Raw genomic sequence first — 9,987 nt, 5'->3', positions numbered from 1 at the left:
TGGGTGTGGCCTTGCAGGACATTTGTGCTGCGGCGGGCTGGTCCTCTCCGCACACTTTTGTCCGCTTTTACAACCTAGACCTGGCATCTACCCCAGTTTCCCAAGTTCTCTCTTCGTGATGTGCTCGTAAGATACACACACAGGCAGGGACTTGGTAGTATGGTGCAGTGGGTATTCTCGTTCCCAAAGCGATCTCGACGCAGCTCGTGTTCCTGAAGGGGAACGTCTCTAGGTTACGTATGTAACCATGGTTCCCCGAGGGAACGAGTCGCTGCTTCTCTTTGCCATACTCCCGGCATCCCTGCAGGCGCTACTTCATCGAAGTTGGTTTGCGCTCTGCCAGATGCGCTTTTATAATTTCTGGTGCTTACGTCACCCCGCCCGTGACGTCTCGCTACTCCATTGGGCTGATTTGACACGTGCTTCAGAACGCGGTCACGCAGGGACGTTCCCAAAGCAATCTCGACGCAGCGTCTCGTTCCCTTGGGAACCATGGTTACATACGTAACCTAGAGACGTTTTATATGAGCTGTGCATCAAATTCTCCAGATGTCCAATTACATCTCTTGCTGTTCTGCTCTTTAACTCAACAACTGACCATCTTCACACTTTCTGTTACTCTCTGACTCCTGGAGATGTTCTCTTTCTGCCTTTCTTTCAATGAATTCGGCACTGGCTTTTTTTAGATGATGAGGATAGGTCTGAGAGGTGCTAGATTTGATATAATTATGATTCTACAGCTGCTTTATGTTTCTCTGAGGACACTAAACAGCATTGACGGGACATGCTAAGTCAAAACCAGAGAGCTTGTAATGTGCGTGATGGTTCAAAAGTAAATGCACCATGTTTTAAAAGACAGATCTTCTGAATCATGGTCTGAATCACTGCTGGAACAGATATAGATAAGACGCCTCAAACAGAATGGGTAATTTTCAGGCCTGATTGAAGTCTTGCATCTTAAATGGAGGTGCAGTACTTTAATGGTCATGAAATGAACAGCACAAGATGTCAGAAAAGTGACTCGGACTGATCCACTGATATAATTGGACTAAATTATGTAGTCTCATTACACATAAGATATTGATACTGCTGCTATATGTATAAATCTGAAGTTCTGTCATCTTCAAACCAGCAAGATGAAGTTTTACTGACCGTAAAACAACTACACCACAGCTCATATGCTCATGTTACTCCAGTAAATGTGTTTTACCTGATGGCAGATCTCGTGCACCACCACCATGGTGAGCTCCATCTGATAGGAGAAGGAGGAGACGTCAGGATCCAACAAGATCTTCTGCTCCACAAACACACTCAGGCCCCAGTTCTCCATGGCTGCATACGGATGCTTCGGCACTGCCAGGAGATCTGCACACAGTGAGGAAGATCCAAGCTCAATGATGGGAAACCAGGATTGTGATACAATGCAACAACAAGTAAGTGTAGACAAATATAACAAACAGCAGCTCAATCAAACCAAATATTTCCCAAGTATTGTGGAAGCACTGTATATGATTCATCTTGTTCACTGTAAATGATGTTCTAAAACAGACAAATGTTCTTCTTTACTACATAACTGTACATCATAGAACAAAAGCTCAAATCCCAGATATCATCTGATGTGGATTAGCCTTTAATCAAATGCATGTATCATCTAATTGCTATAATCAAAGATCATTGAATTTTAAACCCAAAACCAGACACAAGCAAAGCAACAAGACACGCAGCTCCATAATCATATTTCCCTCCAAACATATTTAAAATAGCTCCTTTACTCAAGTCAGTGTATCAGTGACACAGCAGACGGCGAATCAGCTATTTAAACGCCTCCCTGGAGCACAAAACCAGTCATAAGGGTCAATTTTTTGAAATTGAGATTTATACATCATTTGAAAGCTGAATAAATAAGCTTTCCATTGATGTATGATTTGTTAGGATAGGCAATATTTGGCCAAGAGACAGCTACTTGAAAATCTGGAATCTGAGGGTGCAAAAAAATCTAAATATTGAAAATTGCCTTTAGAGTCCTTAGCAATGTATATTACTGATCAAATATTAAGTTTTGATATATTTACGCTAGAAAATTTACAAGATATCTACATGGAACATGATCTTTACTTAATATTCTAAAGATTATTGGCATAACAAAAATCAAATAATTTTGACCCATACAGTATATTTTTGGCTATTGCTACAAATATACCTGTGCGACTTAAGACTGGTTTGGGTCACATATATGAATACAGTAATCATTTTGTACAATGGTATATATAAAAGTACCACAATATTACATACTATCATTGTATCCTAGTATATCCACAGTCCTTCTATTTTTTGGAAATTGGATAGTTTACTGCTGTAAACTAAGCCATTATAAGTCACAATACCTGTAGTTGATATGTAAAGCTCCACTCTTTTGGATTGAACAGGTTCACTTTGACAGTGCTGTAACATTGCAGAAACCATGATGATGCAAAGTTGGAGAAATTCCACCTCTCCCTGTCATTCACTCTTTCACATCTGCTATTAAAAGAGGCTGAAGGAATCTGCAAGGGTAAGATGAAGGGACAAAACAGAGGGGGTGTGTAGACCAGGGCACGGTGAATGGCAGGAGATGCAGTAACAAGAGCGTCTGGAAAAACAGCAAGATCAAAATAAACAAACAGCTTGTGTTTTCAGAGAGCAGAACCTCCACTAGCTCCACTAAAGCAATTATTCATCATGTTTCTCACACCTCAGTCTGTTTCACACAAACACACACACAACCTGAGGTCTAGTTCTGAGCATTCAGGTCTATCTGGAGGTCTGTATTACCTGCGCTGTTCTTTGAGGCTGTTTTAGGGCAAGCGGTCCTGGGGCGACACAGGAAGTGTGGCAGAAGAAGGTGGGAGGAAGTGAATGTGAAGCTTTTCTCACAGCAGGGTTCAGTCTGTCAGCGCACACCTGCTCTCTGCTAACGTTCACTTCTTAAAAATCAGCTAGACACTTGTCTGTATACAGAGGGGCAGAATAGAAAGGAATATTTGCATCTCTACATTTTGCTTCTCTTATGTGTTTCCTTCTATTCATCTGTCTGTGTCTATCTATCTATGTGTCTGGCTGCTATTTGGTGTTTTACAGTATGTCGTTTTTAGCATTATTGTTAATATTAGGGATGCAAAAAAAACCGATACTGGTATCGGTATCGGGCCCGATACTGGTCTCCTGTACTCGTACTCGTACTCGTACTCGTTAAAATGCCCCGATATGAAACGCCGATAACACACAGCATGTGATAAGCGCCATATTCAAACAAAGAAACACCGACAACAGAACAACAGACAGCAGAAAGGAGTTAAGGATGTCTACTACGAAGTATATGTATGCAATGAATATAATGTTAAACATTCAGTATTAACGCCTGTATAGCTGGTGTGCGCGAGCTGATAAACAAAGCACGCAGAGTGGGTTGAGCGCACGGCGGCGCAGATGCGCGAGCTTGTCAAGTGAATATATCTTTCTCACAGACATCACTGGAAAGTTTGTAGTTCGGTCGGATATGTCAAAAACAAGTAAGTAAAACAATGCACAAGTTACTTAACGGTAGGGAGAGAGAGAGAGTGAGAGAGAGCGCGCAATTCTGTTGTGTGATCTTTCATGTTCACTCACTTAGCACACACATCAATTGGATTAAAACGAAATTGTAAAAATAAAACCATTCATAGGGGCATTCACTATAAACATCATTTATTTTCAACCTTAGGCATACACGACTTTCTGGGCGAAAGTGAATCTAGCAGCCTGTATGAAATGCGCTAGGCTGTACTACTGTCCTCTCATTCTGCACCAGTACAAATACATGCACGCGTTGTGCGTGTTTTGCTTGCTTGAGTGTTTCTGCATTATATGAGTGGCTTTGGTCCCTCGTCGCCCCCAGGCCCATGGGGCTGCTGAGCGGGAGCAGCCCCAGCCGTCAAGCTCCTCATACCGCCAGTCACAAAGACAGAGCGTTGCAACCCGCACCCCTCCGCAAAAAGAACGGGGGTCGGGCCGACGCTCTCAATCGGGGTCTTCTAGACCAAAGACGGATCTGCGGACCGATATTTTGTCGAAGAGGACCTCGACTAAACGGTCCTGATGCCAATATCGTCAGGCCCCTGAGGGCAGCCCCACCTGGGGAGGATCAATAAAAATGAGACTTTTGTTTCAACAGTTGAAGGGCAGAAATTACCACCATATTTGACATAATCTGTGTTCACACACCTTGTTAACAATTATCACCTTCAAGTGCAGTTCTCCCCACAGGCGAAGACATTTCCAATTATTATATACTGTAGTTATTGGACACACATCGCCTGATGTTGTTATGACTCACTATGATTACACAGTATTTGTCTCAGAGGAAACAGAGCTCTGATAGGAAGAAACGCTGAGCCCCAATCCAATGAAAACACTTAATGAAGTTTCTTCATTAGATTAATACACTTAAACTTAAAATGACCATCAAGGCATCTGTGTTTGAAGTAGTTGTCCATGAACATGCGCAGTGCTAGTTCTTTTGATGCTAGTTCTGTGTGTGAGAGCATGTAAGGGCCATTCACTAGCAACCTGCTTATTCACCCTCAATGCACTAAAAATACACTGTGAGAAATGGAAAGATACATGAATCTGTTTACTCTGTTTACCCTGGTATACTTAATCTCAAACAGCTGCTGCATTACAGACAAGTTCAGTGAGGAATTATGACCATAAAAATTAAAGCTTAATGCTCATTAAACTGAAATATAATAATGCTATTGCTAACTTCACCTTATGCTTGCTAGACTTTTTTTTTTGTTTGTTATTCACTGCACTATATACATAGATTTCTAATGATCATACTCTGCATCACTAGAAAAGACTCCAGCTTCAACATTAGACTTTTGTTTAGTAATAAATCTTATAGTAACAGAATAGCATCACTCATATATAATCCCTTGTATTAAAGCAGTTAAAAGTTGATCTCAACAGCCCAGAAACAGTGACAATAAACTTTCAATCCAGCATTAGCAAAGTCAACGTTTAGGCTTTACACACTTCAGCTGTTAATGCTATAAGCTCTGTCTTGTTTCTTCTGTTTAATAGCTCAGATAAGAGTTAAACTGGCCTGACTTCAGTGCTGGACTCTTTAAGAGTGAGTCTGTTTAGCATGTTAAACTGATGTGATGTGATGAAGGTCTGACAGAGCAGCTGTTCACTTTCACAGACTCTATCATCATATACATCTACTTTCACCTTCAACAGTCTTACAGGATTAGTATCGACAGAACATTCATCAAAGGATTAAAATAAAGAAATTAATAATGATAGCACAAATAAAAAATAACGACAGGCCTTCGAATTAAATAAATTGCTTTTTAGTTTTTCAGGTAGGTCTAACAGTAGGGTTAAGATATTTAACTTTGTTTTTTTTTTTTGTTTTTTACCAATTTTCATTTTCGGCAGCCGAAATTTCGGTGCATCTCTAATTATTGGCGACATCAGAAATGGATATTATATAATAGAAGCTTTTTTGAACATTTTAGCAATTTAAAAATATTAAAAAAGGATTTTTTTACACGGCACCCCTGCTCTCGACAGACGGCACCCCAGGGTGCCGCGGCACCCCGGTTGGGAAACACTGGGATAGTTCACCCAAAGATTATTCTGTCATAATTTACTCTAGAGTAAAGTTGATTTCAAACAAGTTGTTTCAAACCTGTATGAGCTTCTTTCTTCTGTTGAGCACAAAATAAGTTATTTTGAAGAATGTTGTTAACCAAACAGTTCATGGTAGCTATTGATTTCCATGGAAAAAATCCTGTAAAAGTCAATGGCTACCATCAAATGTTTGGTTACCAACATTCAATTAATATTTAGGGCTATTAATATGCAATGCAATAATTAAACTTAAAGTGAATAAAATCAGTTTATATTATATTTAAATTAGGGCTGTCAAAAGATACATTTGTATCTAATTAATTACATGATGCACCGATTAATTAATCTAAGAAATAGCTTGATTCAACATAGAATTTATTACACATAAGGCTTTTATTACACATTTATTACACATTTATTATACTTTTAAAGCTACAATGTGTCCACAACATTGTTTTCCGAAACGGTATCTGAATTGGTATTTAGTTATATTTACAAAGAATTTGTCAAATTCAAACTCTTGCTCGTGTGATGTTGCTAAACTATATTGTATGAAAGACAAAAGTCCATAAAGCTGCATTTTTTTGAACACTAGTTTGTTGCAGACTAAACGCACTGGTTTGTAGCGCAAACAGTTTTACCATTTACTGCACTGTGGTAAACCATTGTTTTACTGCAGCATCAATGTTACAAAACAATAATAATAATTCATATACATCCAGTTCTTTGCCAAGCTTGGTAATATATAGTTCAACTTGAAAGCTTAACATCAAAAACATCCAGGTAACCAAAACACCTGAAACAGTGTGAGTTTACTGCTTTGAATTTCTCTTGTTGTCTTTTTTGCATATATTATGGAGCCCTTTGTCAGGAAACAGATTTGTGCTTTATTCGTCAGTGGTGCTGGTGTGAATCCGGTCTGCATTTAGAGCAGGTTCAGAGAGTTTCATCAGCAGCTGATCAAATGGACTTTCATGTTGAGGTGTTCTATTTCTAGTGGTTTCTACCCAGCTAAATCATGAAGGCCTGATATGAAATGTTTCCAGACCTTAAATTCTCTCACCTGGATATTAATTATCAGAATTATCTTCCCAATTTGTATTGTTTTTTCTTTAGATGTCTGTGCACGTGGAGACTCAGTTTGCAGCTTGGTAATTGGTGCAGTTTTGTTGCCTAATTGGGCCACAAATTTCACCTCAGTATGAAGCTGTTTGACTGAATCACACTGCTGAATAAATTGTTACAGACCTAAAATTACTGTTTTTATTTCAAACACATGAAATATGTGCAAATATGTGTTTTAATAACATGCTGTGACTTCCTGATGAAATCATGATGTGGATTTGTTGTGTTGATCTCAGTTTGTGCCTCCTAGATTCACCTTGACTCCATATTTCTCACATATTCTTTTTTATGAAAAAAAATTATTATAGTCTTTATTGTTACTTTGTGCACCCAGTTCTAACAGCACTGAATTTTATCTCCCAATGCAGCGTAGAGAAGTCAATACAGGGTCACGACTCTTGCTTGTCAGTTTCTTCGTCTTCAGAGACTCTCAAACTTCACAGAAACCAACAAAAATCACAGATGATCTTTTAAAATGATGAAATAATGAACAGCAGAATGTCGACCCTCATTTAACACTGACCTTTATTAAGCTCAGGAGCACATGAGGCTGAATATGAGGAGAGAGGGATGAATTTGAGTCTCTGTAAGTGTGTTCATGGTAAAGTGTAGACACTCGTTCTCGGTCCACAGCACCCCTGACGCCCTGCGGTCTGCTCTCACATCTGAGCGCTTAACACAGGCAGTGGGGCAGAAGAGAGCGGCCCTTCATGGAGCTGCAGTGGTGCCTGAGGAGAAAAGCCTCCAGAGAGGCTCAAACAGATGCTCTCCGCTCGTCTCATTATCACACAGTTCACTCCACCTCTCTATGACGCTCTGTGCTCGTCTCACACATTCACTAACGACTTCTTCCCTGTGTTATCTCAAACTATCCTTTCCTCCCTTCAACAAGACGACTGCATTACTGGAAAGTGTTCAATAATACTGACCTCCAATAAACCATTTGACAGCTTTAATACTCGAGATTAGATTTCTTACAATGGTTTGGGATCAGTCTGAAGCAATAGTATAATAAAAATTTTATAGCTCAGAGTAGCTCGTTCATAGCTTGAGTCTTAATGAAGTTCTTAGCTATGTTTTAATTAGGCTAGTCTCAGAAAATCCATTAGGAGACCTAAAAGTAGATGCAAAAGAGACAATGTTGATGAGAAATAAGAGTGTGGAGCTGTAAAATGAAAGTGTTTTTGTGGAATTTGTTGCTATTTTTTTTGGACGTTTTCCCCCAAAAAAATCTAATTTTATATATTGAAACTTGGAATATTAATGTTAGTTGAAGCTTCTTAAAATCATTTCATATTTCATTTATGTCAGCGAGTTTAAAGTTTAAATAAATAAATGTTTGTTAAAGTTTTAAGTTTTCATTCTTAATTTTCTGTAAGGATTTGTCTTCTCACAGTGATAGAGCTGTGTGTTACTCATCTAACGTAACGTCCTGCGCATTTTCATAACCCTTTTTTCATTTATCAGCCGTATCATTCCCAGACTAGACACCTGTGAACTTTCCTCTAACACATTCCCGGTCTCTCTCTCCTCACAGCCTCTATCAAACCCACAGCGTTCCCGTTCTTAACCTGATAACACAATCAATCGCAATTTCAGCCAGTGTGAGCCACTATAAGTGCTATTACAGCTCCAGCTGGAGCGTCCCGCTAGTATCAGCTCTCTCTAATGATGTCTGCGGCCCGTTCTGCTCATCCACAAATCACAGCTGCTGAAATGGAGAGAAGTCTTTAGAGGCGAGAGGCAATAACAGTGAGAAGTGGTCAAATTCAGGAGCTCGGTACAAATCAGAGCCGCACCGGAGCAGAACGGAGGGACACAAACATTTTTTTCTTCTGGGCTCCCGTGAGAGAGTACTCTTATTATGACACAGATCAGTGAGCCACAGACATTGTCCTGAAACACTCCAGCAGTTTTCTGCTCTCCATTTGCTATTCGTCTTTATCAGTAATTGGAAGAGGAGGAAAGGCGAAGCTGCTTGTTATTTGACTTTTTGTCTCTCTGCTGACACCGGGAGCCGCGCTGATGTAGGGATAGAAAGTGTACAAGCGGCAGAAATAGAAAAATATTCAAAGCCGTGAACTTGCACTAATGTGTGTGACTGTGAAATTATCAGCAGAGACTGCTGGGAAGACACGGCATATTTACTAAAGCGCCGAGGGATGGCTGAACAGAAAGACAAAGAGCTCAGAAAATTCCCTCAGTTGTAGTAAACTATTAAACTGCATCGTCAGGCGCTTTCACAGCAGCGTCTTCAAACCACAACAAACAATGTGCTACAGCAAACGTATTGTAGGGATAATTAATAGTTGCTTTTCTTTTGGTACTTCCTGAAAATGTCCATGAAAAACAACGTGTAGCTTTGACAAAAACCTGGAATGGTAGGGAAACCATGTTAGTTTAAAATGCGAGTTGAAGCAACATATTGTTTGTTTGGCTGATTAATTTTTCTCTTCCTCGTGGCACAGCAGGTTCCTTTCTTCTTTTATTCCTGCCAAACTTGGACTTGAGCCTAATTGAGCCTAAAACATTCATAAACCCAAAGCACCCCCTCAACAAAATAAATGTAGGAGAACAGATGATGTTATTTTGTTATTTTACTCTGAACATTCATTTAAAAACCTAAATCAAGTGTTCTGACCACCATGAGACATGATACAACTAGTTTACATTTTCAATAAAAATGAGTGATGTTTGCTTAAGTAAAATGTGATGCTATGATGCTAATGTGCTGTGAATAGATGCTATAAAGTGTTACTACATGTTTTTGCTAAGGTGTTTTGAGTGGGTGATAGGTGGTTGCTAGTATTTTGCTATGTGTTTTGAGAGTTTGTTAGCATGTTGCTACTGTATGTAGTAGCTTAGCAAACAGCACTATTAAACCCAGTAACACTCTCATGTTTGTTTTGAGTGTAAGAGGAGATTTCCGGGGATTTCAGCGCCCTAAAGTTTTGGCACTCGGCCAAATCAACACATAGCTATACCTCATTAGCACTCAGTGGGTAACTAGTGGCTCCCTCCACAGTTTCCACCCTAACCTCACTCTTGACCTTTGTCTAAATGTCAGGGCTGATATTAGAGGAAACAACACGCAACAACTACAGCAGCATATAATATGGCTTATTTATTCAGGAGAAACCAGGTGAGATTTGTTTCTGGGAATTATTGCTGATTCAACTTCACATTTAATCCTGCTGAAAGTCAAGC

General features: G+C 39.6%; 1 protein-coding gene across 1 annotated transcript in view; it reads right to left on the bottom strand.

Moving 5' to 3' along the window:
• The window catches only part of LOC107694150 (thyrotropin-releasing hormone-degrading ectoenzyme), a 114,589-nt gene that overhangs the window by 57,209 nt on the left and 47,393 nt on the right, over window positions 1–9,987 (bottom strand). The window contains exon 4 of the mRNA XM_016493755.1: window positions 1,211–1,365. Coding sequence (XP_016349241.1) covers window positions 1,211–1,365 — 155 coding nt within the window. The remainder of the gene's footprint in view (window positions 1–1,210; window positions 1,366–9,987) is intronic.

The sequence above is a fragment of the Sinocyclocheilus anshuiensis genome, unplaced genomic scaffold, assembly GCF_001515605.1.
Source record: "Sinocyclocheilus anshuiensis isolate Anshui unplaced genomic scaffold, SAMN03320099.WGS_v1.1 scaffold1003, whole genome shotgun sequence".
Classification (NCBI taxonomy): domain Eukaryota; kingdom Metazoa; phylum Chordata; class Actinopteri; order Cypriniformes; family Cyprinidae; genus Sinocyclocheilus; species Sinocyclocheilus anshuiensis.
This window is presented reverse-complemented; position numbering and strand designations above follow the sequence as displayed.